At 35.4% G+C, this 18654-nt stretch overlaps 1 protein-coding gene across 1 annotated transcript in view; it reads right to left on the minus strand.

Annotated features, from left to right (window-relative positions):
* The window catches only part of FMNL2 (formin like 2), a 362363-nt gene that overhangs the window by 98539 nt on the left and 245170 nt on the right, over positions 1 to 18654 (minus strand). The window contains 3 exon segments of the mRNA XM_074303437.1: positions 3456 to 3608; positions 8239 to 8322; positions 18104 to 18180. Of these exon segments, the coding sequence (XP_074159538.1) occupies positions 3456 to 3608; positions 8239 to 8322; positions 18104 to 18180 (314 nt within the window).

An 18654-nucleotide genomic window follows, 5' to 3' on the forward strand; every position in this document is an offset into this window, starting at 1 on the left:
ATAATTCTGCTTTCTTCTTTTCCAACTCAAATGTTATCAAATGGCAAAGTCCATCCAAAGTGCATTATAAGAATCCCTGAATCAGTTTCAAAGGAAATTAAAGAGAGTAATCCCTGGACTTAAGGCTTTTTTCTAACATATTAAAAAAAAATCAAACATAATTCTTTTATTAAGTTTGTTAACTTCAAGTACAGTTGCCTACTGGAAGCAACATCCTGTTCTTGTATGTTAACTCTTTTCAAATAAACTGAATTTCTATTATACTTAGTTTATAATGTAGAGAGTGTGTGGAATGTGAAACCAGAAGCTTGGAAAAGAATACTGGGCTTACAATAAGGAAGACCTAAGTTCAAAAATTCCTCAGACATTTCCTAACTGTGTGGTCCTGATCAAGTAATTTCATCCTTGGGGTCAGCTTCCTCCCCTGTAAAATGACATAGTAGCATTTACTTCCCAGGGTTGTTAAGAAGATCAAATAAGTTAATATATAAAGCATTTCTGCACATTTTAAAGCACTACACAAATGCTAGCTGTTATTATCACTTCAACTCTCTGGACCTCATTTTCCTTCTTTATACAATAAGTAGGCTGCACTAAATTAAATGCTGATTATTTTCTTATTCTTTTCTTTCTGATTTAAAATGTTGACTAGAAGTAGATCTAACCATAGATAAAATTATGACTAGGCCAAATAAAGCCTGGCCTACATTCAATGTTCTGTTGTTAGACTAAGAGTTTGCATGACATTTAAGGTAAGTTTTTTTTTGGCCGGGGGGGGGGGGGGGGGGGCGTAGATAGGGAGGTAATAATGAACTAGACATGACTCAAATTCTGATAATCTCAAGGGGAAACTTTGGATTCAGGCATTAAGAAAAAGAAAAGGCAAGGAGAAAGGGAAAACATTTTTTTCAATTTCCCCCTTATGTACTAGGCACTATGCTAAATGCTTTACAAATCTTACCTCATTTGATCCTCACTACAACTTTTAGGAGGTAGGTGCTAATAAATTACTTAGTTCAAGAAATTATGGCAGACAGAAATTAAGTGATTTGTACCAGATCACATATCTAGCATGTGTCTGAAGTTGGATCTGAACTAAATTCTTTCTGACTCTGGGCCCAAAGCTCTATGTACTACACCACCTTTGCTACCAAAGTAATAAGGATAACACAGGTTATTACTGAGAACTGTTCAAGACTGAACTTGATTGGCTCTCTTCAACAATGAAATGATTCAAACCAGTTCCAAATGTTCAGTGATGAAGAGAACCATCTACACCCAGAGAGAGGACTACGGTAGCCTAGTGTGGACCACAACATAGCATTTTCACTCTTTCTATTGATGTTTGCTTGCATTTTGTTTTCTTTCGCAGGTTTTTTTTCCCCCCTCTAGATCCGATTTTTTTTTTTTTGGGCAGCAAGATAACTGCATATATATATATATATATATATATATATATGTATATATATATATATATATATATATATATATATATATATATATATATATATATACATATATATATATATATATATATACACACATATATATGTGTGTGTGTGTGATTTAACACATTTTAACATGTTTAATATGTATTAGACTACCTGCCATCTAGGGGAGGAGGGAAGAGGGAAAAACTTGAAACAAAAAGTTTCAATGTTGAAAAATAATCCATGCAAATATTTTGTAAATAAAAAACTTTAATAAAATTAAAAAAAAAAAAAAAAGACTGAACCTGGTACATATAAACCTGCAGCTTTCATTCTGGGCTTAGATTATACTTCATTTGACTTTTCTAATGTACCCAACATTACAGTGGAAACTACTGATGGGAATGTCAAAATCCTAAAATCTTGACTTAATTATTAAGACCCTCTCCTATGCATAAGCAAAAAAAAAAAAAAAAAAATCAAGAAAGGGGAGGAAAGACAAAAGAAAGAAAAGGATAAATTAATAGTCAAAATTTACATACCACTGATAATTTCACCATCTTTTGATTGCAACACTTTGTAAAACTTATCTAGACATGACCATAGCTATAATGGTATTCAATCATGCTAGTTTATCAACCCTCACAATGAACTTGGGAACCATAATGATTGAGACACTGGTATTGGTTATCAGAATTCTTTTTTCTCATAGCGATGAAGACAATTAGAATGAGTCAATTGTGACAAAGAAGAAAGGATCATAAAAGGAAAGCATGAAAGTGATCAAAATGCTATCAAATGACAAAGTCCATCCAAAGTGACATTATAGGGAAAGGGAGATATTAGTCATTAGTTTAATCTGATGTTTCTTTAGTAAAAGAATATTAGAATTGGCTTCTTCTAGCAGATCTATATAAGAGCATGACATTCCTTATTATTAAAGGCACAAGGTCACTCAATACTTAAAAAAAAAAAAAAAGATATCTGTATTGAAGACATCTCGTTGTTCATGAATGAAAGGAACCAATAAAAACTGAAAATGGGAGCAGAAAGTTCTCTTAATTTTCAGGGTACTTCCAAAATTCTCCCCCAGAAAAAATATATCTTTTAAAAAATTTCAGTGCTGCAAGCCCCTTCATCCTCCCATATATCACTTCTTATTTCCTTTTTGTCAAGCGTTTTGAGTAACTGCTTCAAAGAGCTTAAAGAAATTTAGTTGATATAATGCTAGCTTAACATTGTATGCACTCATCGAATCCACCCTCCACATAGTACCCCAAGAGATTTTTCTAAAGCACAAGTCTGATCATATCATTTCACTACTCAATAAACTCTAGTAGTTCTCTATAAAGTTCAAATTCAAACTTCTGTTTGGTATTTATGCTATTAGTATATATTACATGTTACTTCCTCTCTCCTCATTGTACAGATCACCAAATTGTCCTTTATGTTGTACCTCAAACAAGATACTCCAGTTACCCTCTCTGTGACTTTTCACATGCTATCCTCCATTCCTAGCTCATATTCCATTTTTATTTCCACCTCTTCAATGCCCTAGCTTCTTTCAAAGTTTACCTGAACCATTATCTTCTATACAAAGCCCTTCCATGTCCCCCACCTACTAATCCTCTTTTTCTACTTATTAAGTACTTATTTTATGCACAATATAGGTATAAATGCCAACTCTGACCTATGGCTTGATTATATGACCATAACTTGTTTCTTTTTGTTGGATAGAGACAAAGGGGATCCAGAAAGCTATAAAAAATGGAAGCTCACTTCATAATGACTGGAATGGCAACTATCTGTGACAGAACAAAGGACTTCAATGAAAAGGAATAGTACTATTTTATAAATACAATGGTCACATTTCCAAAAAAACACAAAAATAAAAAACAAAGCAATCACTCTGCATACCCAGTAGATTTTTAATAAATGTCTGTTGAATGAAAGTATCAGACAGGAATATGACCTTTCCTGTCTGATTCCTGTTTATATGTTTGCTGCCTGATCAAAAAGTCTTACCGTAGGGTCGAGTGTCTTCCAGAGCGAGAGATGCTATTTCCAACAGGTGAGGGTAAATTGCTTCCTCTGTGCAGGTCTTCAATGGACCTGCTCCATGGTTTTGACTTATCCACTGAGTTTTCCACATTGTTCTCCAAACTTTCAAAGTCAAATCTAAAAAGAAACAGATTATTATCCTGAAGGCTTGCAAAGGGACATAAAAGTACACATGACTTACAAATTATTAAAATTCTATCTTTCCTTCCTTCTATATTTTTTCTTTTTTTTTATTCTTTTCTTTTTCTTATCTTTTCTTTTTTTTGCTGAGTCATTTGAGATTAAGTGACTTGCCCAAGGTTATACAGCTAGGAAATAAATATTAAGTGTTTGAGCTGGATTTGAATGCAGTCCTCCCAATTTCAGAATTGGTACTCTATCCACTGTAGCAGCTAGCTGCCCTCTTTCCCTACATTTTGATTGGGAAATCAATTCTATTGAAGAGAGCACAATTCCATTGGGCTGGCCACATTGTTTGAATGTCAAATTATGCTTGCCAAAAAGACTATTTTATGGACAACTAACATGTGGCAGATGCTCACATGGTGATTTAAAAAAAAAAAAACACATGGACACGCTCAAGGTCTCTCTTAATAACTTTAGAATTGATTGCACAACCTGGGAGCTGCTGGCACAAGACCACCCAGCATGCCATGCTGTACTCTATGAGCAAAGCAAAACTGATTTAGCTCAGAAGAAATGTGAGATGTAAAAAGTTAGAGAAGTCACTTCAAATGTTTACAGGGATTATTTGTGCCCAACCTGTGGCAGAGCACTCTGAGCTTATATTGGTCTGATCAGCATAGTCAGACACACTGGAGCTCGACTCTAACATAGTACTGTCATTTTGGTCCCCTTTGAGAACAAAAAGACAACAATCAATCAACCATACATTTTGATAGTAATGGTGATGGCATATTACATTTTATTACTTCGCTTGTGTCCAACTCCCGATGATGCCATTTAGGGATTTACTTAGCAAAAAAATTGAGATAGTTTGCTATTTCCATCTTCAGATCAATTTATAGATGAGGAAACTGACAAAACAAGATTAAGTGATTTGCTGGGATCACACAACTAATATATTGAGGTTAGATTTGAATTCAGGTCTTCCTGACTTGAGGCCCACCACTCTACATATTGAGCTCCTGATTCCAAGGCAAGTGCTCTTTCACTACACACCTAGCTATGTTACATTTATTTTAAACAGCAAGGCTTCCCTTACAATACCTTATTAAGGTCAGCAGGATAAATGTTTTACATAAAAAACTGACTTCGAGATAGGCTAATTTGTCCACAGTCACAAAGGGGTACTCAAATCCAGAGAGCCTGACTCTCTGTTCACAGCTTTTTCTAGAACTACACCACAAGGTTTCCTTTACTACAGTTAAGACTCAGTGGAGTAAAATAACAAAATAATTTATCAAAAAGGATTTCAAGTGAATTGGAATAAGGTTATCAGTTTGAAAAACAGACTATGGTAAATAACAAACCTGGACAAAAGTATAAACAATTCAGGGATATAATTAAGGAACAATTAAATACTCCTGTATTATTTTTATGTCTATATAAACAAATATAACTTATGCTGACTTGTTAAGTCATGGCAGTGCTACAGTGAAGAGGGGAAACATAGATCTTACAGCTGTCTTCATTTTCCTTTAACAAATCAATACTTTGCATTTGTACTAATTTATTCCTACCCATCAATGATGACTGAGTATTTCTCCTGGTGCGCTGGCAAGGGGACTCTCCAACCATGTGTGATACATTACCATCATAGTTAATAGATTCTCTTTGATTTTTTTTTTTAACTCTCCTCCCAATGTGTTGCTGTTTAAAGTAAGAGACTCTTGTTTTCCTGACATTTTTTGAGGTCTTTATTAATGTTAGTCATGTTGAAATAGGCATGTTAACTTGCTCACACTTAAACCATTTTAGGAACAAATTAAAAAAAAAATCAGGCAGGATTTTGTACCTCATGTATATTTTCTAAATCTTGTCTAATTAACTGTTTTTGTGTGTGATTCTAATATTCCATTTTACTAGAATGAGTATAATTGATAATATGATCACCTTTCATTCACTAGAAGCCTTCAAGGAATGGGACAGACTGAATCAAACTGGTAGAGCACTCAAAGCTCTAAAAAGAGGAATGCTCTATAGCTTTTCATCATGCAATTGATAAGGCTCCTCTGAGAGCCTGACACTACCTATTTCTAAGTTCCTTTCAATTGGTTCTTCTCTGTTACCCAAAGGAAGATGAAAAGGGCTGCCTAAAAAAGCCACAAGTACTAACTTCAAAGGAATTCTCCTCTCTCCCTCCCCCCAAAAATAAATTGGGATGTGCCACTGATAGTAATAAATCCTTTGCGCTCAGTTTTTCCTCATTATTCACATTTCAGAGGAGATAAAAGTATGCCTTCTGTATATAATTGGAGTACAAAATAAAGACTTCATGAATAGAGTTCCCATAATACACAGCATGTAACTTCTTTAAACTCTGGGACACTTTTACTTTTGTCTTTATACCTCCAGTACCTAGCACTATACACAAGGATATTCAGTGGGCACTTAATAAATGATTACTATATTCAACTGAATCAATATAATATAGGAAATCTTTAGCTGAAATATAGGGAGAAAATGAGAATATGAGATTGGAAACCAAGACTTCAGATTTTTTTTTCTGTGACAAAATCTCAATAAATAAGCTAAAATTGTGGTACCATTATCCATCATATGTAGAAGAACATGTACAAGATAGCATGTCATAGTACATAAAGAGGGGGCTCTGGAATCGAAAAAAAACACATGTTTAATTTCTGCCTCTTACACACAATGGGGGCAAAGTTACTTACCTCTCAGTGTCCTAGGTAACTAAGACTATAACTTGCAGAGTATCTGCTGATTTAAAATTAATGAAGGGCATTTTCTCATCAGTATATACACACACACACACACACACACACACACACACACACATATATATTTTAAACCAATAAAGTCACTATTCTGGTCCAAAAAAGGGGGGGGGGAATAAAAATATTTGTGAGTAAAATTAAGATCGGTAGTGAAGAACTATTATTATGCATATAAAGAGTTAAATACTCTAATCCAATTACAATTGATCAATGATGGACAGAATCAGCAACACCCAGAGAAGAAACACTGGGAAATGAGTGTAATGAGTAGGTTATTTTTACCTTCAGAATCCAATTCTTCCTTAACAACAACAACAACAAAATTCGGTTCTGCACATATATATTATACCTAGGATATACTATAACATATTTAATATGTATGGGAATGCCTGCCATCTAGGGGAGGAGGTGGAGGGAAGGAGGGGAAAAATTCGGAACAGAAGGGAGTACAAGGGATAATGTTGTAAAAAATTACCTATGCATATGTACTGTCAAAGAAAATGTTATAATTATAAAAGGAGGGATGGAGGGAGGGAGGGAGGGAGGGAGGGAAGGAGGGAAGGAAGGAAGGAAGGAAGGAAGGAAGGAAGGAAGGAAGGAAGGAAGGAAGGAAGGAAGGAAGGAAGGAAGGAAGGAAGGAAGGAAGGAAGGAAGGAAGGAAGGAAGGAAGGAAGGAAGGAAGGAAGGAAGGAAGGAAGGAAGGAAGGAAGGAAGGAAGGAAGGAAGGAGGGAGGGAAGGAAGGAAGGAAGGAAGGAAGGAAGGAAGGAAGGAAGGAAGGAAGGAAGGAAGGAAGGAAGGAAGGAAGGAAGGAAGGAAGGAAAGATAAATACTAACATGCATTGATCAACTTGCCATCTGGGGGGAGGAGGGGAAGGAGGGAAAAAATTAGAACAAAAGGTTTGGCAACTGTCAATGTTGTAAAATTATCCATGCATATATCTGGTAAATAAAAACTTTTAAAATAAAAAAAAAAGAGTTAAATACTATATTTATACATAATATGATATTTTAAAAAATGTTCAATTTGCAGTTGGATACCATGGAAGTTGATAAGAAACAAACTTTGGAAATGAAAAGCATGAAACACAACTTATATTTTATAGGATAATTTCTCAAGAGAGTAACAATTTGCTCATCTGTTTTTCTGAGTATGTCCCATATGATTCATAGGAGGCATCAAAGCTAAAACTAACTAAGCAAGTTTTGGTATTTCAGTTTCTTCATCTGCCAGGTAGGAATAATTATACCTTTCTTCTGCCTACCTCTTAGAGAAATTGTTGGAGATTAAAGAGATAATATCAGTTGAGGACTCAAAACATCATAAATGGTATTGTTATTCAAAATAGCACTAGGAAAAAAATAAACAACCACCAAATTCTAGTTTCTAGATCCTCTAGTTTGACAGAGGATCAAGATGTAACCACATTCCTCCCTAATTTGTGCATTATTTATTTGTTCATGAGGAGAAAACATAAAAAGGATTATTTTCCTTTACATGTAGATTTGTTGCAAATCTTACCAACAGTTTAGGAGCAATCTATGAAATAGAATACAACATATTTAATAATGAGTTTCAACAGCAATTTTGAAGAGGAATAGATCCTTCTCCTTGGGCCCCTTTATCACCTGTTAGATCTTAGTCTTACAGCCACCTATAATTCCAATTATATAATTTGTTCCAAGCTACAATAAACTTCTTTAAATACCACCACATCTGCTTCTATATTTCTTCCTTTTCCTAATGCAGTATAAAACTGTACCACTGAGTTTTTTTTTCTGTAACCACATGAAATTCCAATGCATAAAACTTAGTTGTACTTACGTTACTGCGTACTGTGCAAATGACAAATATTCCACCAGAACATCAAGACCTTTGTTTTCTTCATTCAAAAACTCTCTGACCCATCTGTTAGAAAAATCATTGGAGAGCAATTCACTTTATAGTACAATACTGAAGAAAGGGAACAGTGGAAATATTTTCTCAGAAACATTAATTGTATGAAAGGAAATGTGGAATAAATCCTTTAATCTTTCACATGAGTTAAAAGTAGCCTTTTACATATGGAAACTAAGGCAACCAAATCATTACACATGGAAGGACAGAGTGTAAAATTTATACTTATGCCATGCATACACATTTTACAGCTTGGAAGGCTTTAGGAAACCTCTATGGAACTTTCTAAAAAAAGAAACCTGGTAAATGTTGCACTCTTTTCCACCACAAATTGATCTGCAGTGTACTTGGTGAAGGGGCCAAGATTATATGGGGAATTCAGCAAGCTGGTAACATGACGACACAACCACTGAAGTTCAGGCCAAATTCCAAATCCACACTCATCTCCTTTCTGGCACATCAAGCTGTAGAAACCACCAAACTAGCCAACGTCAGGCCAGTGTTTATGGGCTTCTTGAAATTCAATAGGCATAATGATTTGGCTTAATTTTTTCCATGAACATGAAAAGCTTTGAAAAAGTTATAGGCACCACAGAACACTTGCCAGGCCATGACAAATATAATCTTTCTTTTAAAAATGTATCTTTAAAGTACATATTATTTTTCTTTCAAAACAATGCATTGAACTAATTAACTAGTATAAGTTGGCATGATCATCATTCAAGGAGGAGGTAAAAAGTAATAATTAACTAATCAGAAGAATGGGGAAGACCCATTGGGGCTCAAACTCCCTTATGCTGCTGGTATGGGGTTAATCCTGAAGGATCTGCTCAGGGGTTCCATATATTTATTATCTCACTGTCTTCATCTCTTAGATGAACCTTAGTCAAAAACCAGGACCATAAAGATTAACTAAGAAAATAACTCTACTGAACTGACAGGGAGAAGTCATTAGTGCAAAATGTGTTTCAACAGTTAGGTTCCTCTTGTCTAACCTACCAAAGATATCAGGGACCTAGTTAGTATAGAGCACAGTGACATAGCTTGCTGATGATACAGACCAACTAGGTCAAGCCCTTTCATTAACCCAAAATGAGAGTAGGGACAAGAAGACATAGAAATAGCTTAAATGATGGATGGATGTGCACAAGTACAGATCCTGATTCCATCAGAATTCTACTAAGTCCTGTGTTTAGCTCTGCCTCAAGTTTGCTCACCTGGATTAGAATGGCCAGGTGCATTTTTTTACCTTGATAGCCTCTAACACCCGTGGGTCATCCAGAATCAGTGACCTAAACTGAGCTTGTTACAGGGACTGTAGCTAGACACATGTGACCTTCCCAAACAGATCAAGACAAGGGGTTAGGATGGCAGTAAAGTAATGAAGCAGAGGGCCCATATAGCTCATTATGAGTACATGCTGCACCATTGGTTTATATATTACTTAATAAACTCTGTCATTAATCGAAGATGTCAGTGATTTTTTTCTATTCTTTGAAATTCAGGGCTTAACATTTTTAATCTAATTTGTCAAAACAATAGTGATGTGAAAATTTGACAGATCTATGCTTGATATTGAGTACAGATAACTTACAAAATGACTGGGCTTCCTACATTGAAGAGTTCTCATCTATGTGTGCTAAGAGGAAGAGGCAAAAGGAGAAGCCTGGAATCTGTTCTTTCCATGTTCTATTATCAGCCCTCAGCTGAACCTAAGCTCAGCTAAAGCCTATGTGATTCTCCTCTATCCATTGTCTGGATCCAGGCCTGCAGGGACCCCTAGAAGGAAAAGAGGTTAAATTTACCTCTTATTTTCCACTTAAGGTATTCTGAAGAGATGCCCATGACGCTCATAATACAAGAATTGTAATATGTCAGTCTCAGGTGTGTATACACTTAAGTGAGGTTTAAGGTTGTGATACATACTAAGACCATAACCATCAGTTATGACAAATTAGATGACTTTCTCATGAAAACTATACCAAAACAGTTCAGCTATGTGATCTGATAGCATCTTTTTCTATATCTTTTTTAAAAATGTGATTTATTGCAACTGTTTCCCCAGTGATTAGGCCTTGGGGTACACGGACAATTTAAAAATGTTGGTAATTAGAGGTTTAGAAATCAAAAAAAGAAAAAAAGAAACAGGCATGCAAACTGTAGCAACAATTACACTAACTTTCAAAATCTGATTCTCAGTTTACCCTTGCAACTTCTGAGACACTATCTAGAGCATAAAACCATAGTCAGAGAGAAAGGAAAAAAAAATCAAAAATAAGATAATTCAAGGCAGGGCTTAAACTTTTTCCTCTTGCAACCTCTTTTCACCCAAGAAATTTTTACATGATCCTATGTATAGATATATAAAATGGATACAAAGTAAACATTTGCATATAATAAATCATAAAGAAATTTATTTTAAAACAATTCTTTAATATACATATAATTTTACTTTTATTAAAGATGAAAACAAGTTTACATAATAATGAGATGGATGTAATTATTTTTACATAAAGAATTAAATCTTGAAGGCATATTTGATACCTTTATTGTTGCCAAATTATTTACAACCTTCACAATCAATTACACTACCCCATATGGGGTCACAATCCACAGTTTAAGAAGCTTTGATATATTATGATACTGTGACATAGTAGAAAAAAACACTGTATTTGGAGTCAGAGGCCCCAAGTTTCATTCCTGGTTCTTTTGCTTATTACCTAGATAATGAAGGACAAATCATTTAAATTCTGCTCACATTTCTCACATGTAAAATGAGGAGGTTGGACTAAATGATCTCCAAAGGTCAGTGAGGTTTCTATCTCTATGCTCCTTAGGAGGAAAAGATGTAAAGCAAGCTGAACGAGGAACACTAAGTAGTCAATGACTCAAAATGCCAATTTTATATACTTTGCATCCATCTGCAAACCAAAATCCTGACCTTTATGAGAGTTAATTACTTCTCTGTGTCATTCCTGGTCCTTTCCTGCCCTGGGGCATCAGAAAGCTAAGATTAAATGAGGCGAGTAGTCGTCCCCAAATAAGTTGTTGTTCTACGGCATTGTTGTTGTTGTTGTTGTGATTATTGTTGTTGTAGGTAGTCCTTTGTTCTTGAAGGAGCTAATAACATCAGGAGGAGGAGGATGTCTTCATTTGCAAGTAAATTAGATTTAAGTGAGACAGAGCTGTGCAAAGTTACCAGACTCATTCTCTCCTCCAGGCCCACAGGAGTCAGAATGTGATGGCCTGATACAGTAGGAGACTGTGGCCTTTTTAAGCTAAGGTCTTTCCCAGGTCTGTTTAAGGTAATGCCTTAGAGTATAGGTAAAAGTTGTAGCAAAAGATGGCCTAGTTTGCCTTCACACACACAAAAAAATCAACTGGAAAGGTAAGACCTTCAGAATAAATGTTCCTATATTTCTAATGGACATTGATAAATTCATGCTATATAAACAAGAGGTATCAAATATGTAACCCTTGGGCCACATGCACCCCAACTCTGAGTATGGCCTGAACCAGATTAAAGTTCCTATCTGATTTTAATGGGTAGGTGCATTCGTTACACGAATACACACACATGTGTGCCTATGTATGTATATGCACATATACACATGTGTATGTATGTATATGAATACATATAGCTTTTCAAAGTTGATATGCAGCCTGCAAAGATTCTTATCTATGATTTAGTGACTGGATTTAGTACTGGAATTTGACACCACTGGTACAGGGAACGGGTGATGGCTGCTTTTAGGTGTAGTTCACAGTACTGTACTCACCTCCAATCCAATCCAAAGCTACAAGATTTATGTATACTGCCCTCATTCTGGAATCTCTCAGTTACTTAGAAAAGTGCCTGTAACTAACCCATTCTAATAACCATATGGTATATCACCTTCGAACAGTAACTGAATCCTGGAAACGAAGTCACTATTTATAGTGATGGGGGATCACTGCTGGAGCAATAAAAGGACTTATGTGAATGAGATAGAAAACAGTCTTCTTTTGCCCTTCATCCCCTGATAGTAACTCAACTCTTACCGCTTTTCTCTCTAAGGTATTTTGGGGTCTTCTATCTGCATTTTACTGAACCTTAATTCAAGTGCCATTTTCTATATGAAGTCTTTCTATGTGAAATATGGACAGTGTTCATCCTGAACTAATACTCAAAACATGTTGACAGGCCAGACCTCCTTTGGAAAATTTTGAGAGGACACAGATAAGACTCACACAGTTTCAAAAGGTGTGGATGAGTCAGGATATGAATAGTTGGAAAGAGAACCTACTTTGATGAAAACGCTACTGCACTAAAGCAGAGCTTCTAAAACCATGTGTTGTGACCTTATACACTAAATGGGAGGAGATAAAAATTTGGCAACAGCATTCCTCCAAGATTTAATTCTTTATATAGAAATAAATAAGCACATATATCTCATTAGTTTAAAATTTGCTTTAATCTTTTAATATATCTATATATCTGGGGTAAAATAAAAAATTGGGGGGTAAAAACGGGTCTTGAGTGGATCTGCTGGGGAAGGGGAGAGGGGAAAAGGAAGGGAAGGAGGGAAGAGAGAGTAAGGGAGGGAAGGAAGGCATCAAACAGTCATATTACTTTATTGAATATAAATATAAGGAGAGAAACCTCCTTTTTGCACTCCTCCACAAAGGTAATATTCTAATTCTTCATGGTAACTCAGGGTAGGGGAAGAGGAGGTTTTCTTAGGCTATGCCAGAGGGGATCAAGTTCAGACAGGTTCTACCAAGCTGCAGGTCTGTTTCTAAAGAGCAGCCAGGCTAAGTTCAGAGAAGCTCTTCATCATAGAGTTGGCCACCAAGTGATCCATTTTCTTTAGCCAAAGCAATTCATTAAGTGTCTAGTAAGGCTTGGTGGGTGGAGGAGCTATCATCCACAATGGTGGAGTCATAACCACATGGATGAAATCATAACCTTGAAGTTCCGAAATATGTAAATAATCATGCAAATAACTTAGCCATAAAATCAGGGTTCTTGTAACAAGTAATTCCTTCTTCTTTTTTTTTTTTTTCCAACCACTGGGCATGTTCCATACATTTTCCTATACATCTTCTTTACAAAAAGATTCAAATTAGGTAATTATATATTTTGGAAAGTAGAATTATTCCTGGTTCTGATGACACACATTATTTATGCAATACCTCATGGTTTCATGGCAATTATCTTATGTCATAAATTTGCATTTGGACATGTCCCAACTAAAAGATGAATTGTCAGGGAGATATGAGGAACAAGAGAATGGGAAAAGGAGGATTACAAAATAGCTGGGACAGAAAATAGGAACGGGAGCTGAGTACAACAGCCACTAATCATTGTTTCTGCATGGTGTATAGGCCAGCATTTCTAAGTTGCTCTCTCTCTGACCCAGCTAGGAAAGCACAGAGCTAAAAGCAAATTCTGGCCATATTCTTCTTCAGAACAAATTCATCCAAGATTCTACAGGCACCAATGGAAACTGGGATTATTGGAAAGTCGTGGTTTATAGCATTACCATACTAGTGGCCAATATTAGATATTCCTCTACCTCATTCCTCCATTTCAACTATGGCTCTCATTTATGGCTTCTGTCTGTCACAGAAGATGGGAATAGGCTCAATGGTTAACATCTTGGGCTTGTTTTCAGTTGGTCATGTCTCCCTGCAGCTGCTCGTTTGATCTCCCTACAAGAGAGGCAGTTGGTAACACAGTATGTAGAACTCTAGACTTGAAGTCAGGAGGACTAGAATTCAAATTCAGCCTTGGACACTTACTAGCTATGTATCCCTAGTCAAGTCAATCTCTGTTTGCCTCAGTATCTTCAAATGTAAAATGAAGAAAATAATACCATTGTTGAGATAATATTTGTAAAAATGCTTAGAATAGTGCCTGGCATATAGTGAACATTATATAAATGCTTATTCCTCCTCTTTTCTCTCTTTTATCCTGGCCCCAGCTGTGTGCTCTAAATAGGGAAGAAGCCAAAAAGTAATGTGAGAACTTGCTCAATCTTTAACCCAAGTTCCTATAAAATGAATTTCTCTCATTTGTTTTTCCATACAACTACTTAAAAACTTTTTCCCCTGGGGAAAGATTAATTTCAACACCACAATGGAAGAATCATATGAAACAGCAAAGTGGCCTAATCAATAGAGAGAACAGGATTTGGAATTAGAAAGACTAGGATTTCAAATCCTGTCTCAGACATTTAATAGTTTCTGATCCTGGGCAAATCACTTCATTGATCACTGCCTCACTTACCTCATCTGTAAAATGTCAAATAGGTGACAAAAAAGTTATTAACTGCTTCCTCTCTGCCAGCCGTGGTCCTAACTGGTAGGCATGTAAGTATAAATGCCCCCCAAAAGTCTCTGCCCTCAAGGAACTTACATAAAAATAGGGGAAAGCAACAAATAAAAGAATTGAAAATCACAACGAATGGATGAGTAAGAACCCTAAGAAGATTGCTGAGATAAAATGAAATAATATAGCTAAAGAACTCTGAAAAATTTAAGTACTATATGAAAGTTAGATATTATATCATTATGATACCTGCATCATTGTACTTACTTACTTATACTCATACCAACATGGTGGTTGCTTGTCCTTCATTCTCAAAAAGGACCATGACATCAAGAAGCAGATGCCATGACATGCAAGTGAATTGGATTTCAGTGAGGGAAGGGTTTGCGAAGTCACCTGCCTCACTTTCCCTTCCAGAGCCATCTGGGTCTAGTGGCAAGATATAGATCAAGACAACTGGAGATGGCCTGAATGAAATGGGAAACTTTGGCCTTTTTAAGCTAATATCTTAACAAGTCTGAGTCTGACTACGAAAACTACCCATTCAGTGATTAAGGCTAGGTAAGAAAGCAATGAAGCAAAGAATTCTCCTTTTTATCTAATCAAAAATAAATAAATGAATGAATACTGCAAAGCTTTCTTGTGATGCCTTTTGGTTTGGTTCAGGTATATTTCAAGATACATCAAATGCTTTCAGGTTATAATCCCCTTTCTTCTCTAGTATTCCTAGGCCCCAAACAAAAGAGACTAGCATTATTTCTAGCCCAACTTCTATCAATGTAATTAATCAAAAGGGAAATTGATTTATCTTCTTAAGAATCAAACACTTCCTAATCCCTGAGATGTAGAGTCTTAGGTTTACATACACTTACCAAAGGAATCTTCTCTTAAAAAAAAAAAAAAAAAAATCTGCCATTTAGAGGTGTTATCTTCCAAAGTCTCATATCAACAATCTCAAAAATCTTCCCTCTTTGTGAGTTTAAAGTACAACAGAAATACTAAAAGAGCTCTGATTTTGCTAATGTTGGGAATTTATTCAACAGAAGAAACATGTTAAATGGTATACCAGATAAATACAAGCAAGCTGCTTGAAACATATACATTTAGGTTTAGTGTCTTGTCCAGGGAATCATAGCTAGTCAAATGTCAAAAGGCAGAATCTATATCCAAGCCTTCATAACTCATACTCAAAGCTTTATACAGAAGGGTACAAATTTTCCAAATATTCCAAAATAAGTATCCTAGAAAGGTGGCTTTTGATTTCCTTTTTGGGGAACATACTCTCTCAGGCATGGATGCTATAATTGACTAAGAAGGTCTACTTTAAAAGAGTAATGCTGCCTGCAACTTTAAAGCAGCTGACAGTTTTCTTGATTCTAGAAATTTTTTGAGAGAAGGCATTTTTTTTTCCTGTAGAATGAAAATACTTAGAGGTTTCAAATGTAGCAACCCCTATGCCACCAAGCTAGATGATGATGCTAAAAATGGAGGCAATTTTTAAAAAAACTTTAACCTTCCAAATTAGACATCCAATGTCTACCTGGTCTGGTCCAATTGGAAAGTTAAATGCTTAAGTCATAGTATGGTAGTTCAACTTTTTATATAGATATCCCCGCATTTGTCTGGATATAGCCATTTAATTACATTTTAGGACTTTGAAGATTATTTCACATGGCTGAAGACTGAGGGAAATTGCAAAGGTATACATTGGACAAAATCTGCACTTTTTCTGGATTTTGAATAACCAACCATACCAATTGCTTGCAGATTATTCCAGCCTCATTCCAACCAGAGCTTCTTCCATTCTGCTAATTCTGCATTAGAAATGATGGTTTTGCCTTGGTATGTGATGACCAATTTAATTTCATTTTAGCAATGTTTGAAAAATGCATTCTGACATTTTGTGGAAATCCTGAACTCAACTTACTTCATCATACTTTGTCAAGGAAAGATGCCAATTTCTCAGTCTTAGCCCTCAAAGTGAATTGCTGATCCTAATCCATAAATAGCAAAAATCATATGAATTCCCTGAATTTAGACTATTGAACACATCAACTCACCACCACAATCACCACACAAACGTGTCTCATCTTTGTTCCTCAGCACTGGCTATCTCATTCCTGTTCAGAGGAAGAAGTTAGGGCATGAATGTACTTCCATTCCTCTTTGGCTCTCAGGATACAGGTGAATACACAGAAACTCTAAGCTAGGCTCAGCCAAGCTTCTCAACAGCTAAGCAGATGACACACTGAAGAAAAAAGCTTTTTTTTTTTTTTTTTTAACTTTTGCTCCATTGCTTTAAAATAGCCTTCATCTTTCAGGGAAGTAGTTTAAAGAGACTTATTATTAAAATTTATCTTTTAAAATGTCTGTTTAGTTAAATTATTTGTAATTTAATAGACTCAAAAATTTAGTGCTAAAAAGGACTTCTGAGGTCATAGAATACAAGTCCTTAATTTTACACATGAGAAAACTGAGGCACATGAAGGTTTAAACTGACCTTAGTTTAATTAAGAAAAATACAAGTGTGAAAAACTGTCTATCTTCACAAAGAGGAGAGACATTAAGGTTTGGGAGAAGAATGTAAAGCTATAAATCTCCAACAAAAATTTCACTTTAAATAATAAATATAATATAATAATAGAGAATTACAGAATTCTGAGGCTGGATGGGACCTCAGAGAAAATCTAATTAAAAAATATATATATATGTTTTTTAAATAAACTTACAGTCTGCCAGTCAACTCATATTACCAATCTAGAGACTTCAGGAGGCTGAAACAGGCTTCGAACTCCTAATGTCTACGTCACTACTCTTCCAATTATGTCGTGCTACATCTAAGACCCAGAATCTCACTTAAGTCAAGGCAACTATGCTGTTATATGGTAAAATTTTCCTATGTTGTTTAGCTCAGTATCTCCAATCCTTTTTTAGGGAAGGACCACTATTTTGGTGTCACTGTAGGGCAGGATCTGATTATTTAAGCACCAGCAGGAACACAGTGTACCTACCAGTTTTGTTCTCATCATACTAGGATTCCAACAAACAGGAAAGGGGTAGTACAGCAGAAAGAGGTATATGTCATCTACAACCAGGCTGGAGATCCAGTAAAGTTTTGAGATTTCAGTGTTCAGATTTGGGACTTCTACTACATTATAGCACAAGTTAGATGACATACTCACCTTTAACCTAACTTTCAAGCACCCTAACAAGAGATTATGAGGAATCAGGATGAGTTGCCTTCAATTACTTAATCAAGGACTACTAACCTGACTTCTTCTCTTGATACTTTTACATGGAACAAGAGAAAAGCTCATTTCCCCAAAATAAACTGTTGAAGCACTCACACCAACTATTTTTATTTGGAATGACCAGAAAGAAAACTATTTCATATCTTAGAACTGATAGTATCACTTTTACATAGTGAAGATTTATCACAGGAAGGTCTCAGAGCTATAGAGTTAAAACATTAACACTTACCCAATATGATTTGTTCTTAAAGAAATTTCCAGTTCTCTTAGCACTTGTGTAGATTCTTGCACTCGTCTCCTGAATTTCTACAATTCAAGAACAACAACAAAAACCCTCAAGAAACAACTTATATAAGTTAAGCATAATTGTGGATTAATTGTAAGAAAACTGATGAAATATGAAAAGCACTACCACTTCTAAAGTGGGTTTTTTCATCTTTTATTTTGTGCAGAGAGCCAACTATAATAATCTTGCAATAAGTAAGCATCTTAGTTTTATTTTTGTCTTTACAGGAAATGTCAAGATAAAGGGGAATCCTAATATTTATTTTCATGAAATTAGTTTCAAGACCCACAATAATCTGACCCTATGTAAGCTCTGTACTACTATAACCTATGATTCCAAAGGACTGATGATGAAGCATGCTATCCATCTCATGACAAAGAGGTGATGGATTCAGGGTGATATATGTGTATATATATAAGTATATGTGTGTTTACACACGTTAACAAAAAAAAATTAGTAATGACAAAAATGGAAGCTATCAAAGAATAAATTAC

This window comes from Sminthopsis crassicaudata, chromosome 3 (genome assembly GCF_048593235.1).
Source record: "Sminthopsis crassicaudata isolate SCR6 chromosome 3, ASM4859323v1, whole genome shotgun sequence".
Taxonomy (NCBI): domain Eukaryota; kingdom Metazoa; phylum Chordata; class Mammalia; order Dasyuromorphia; family Dasyuridae; genus Sminthopsis; species Sminthopsis crassicaudata.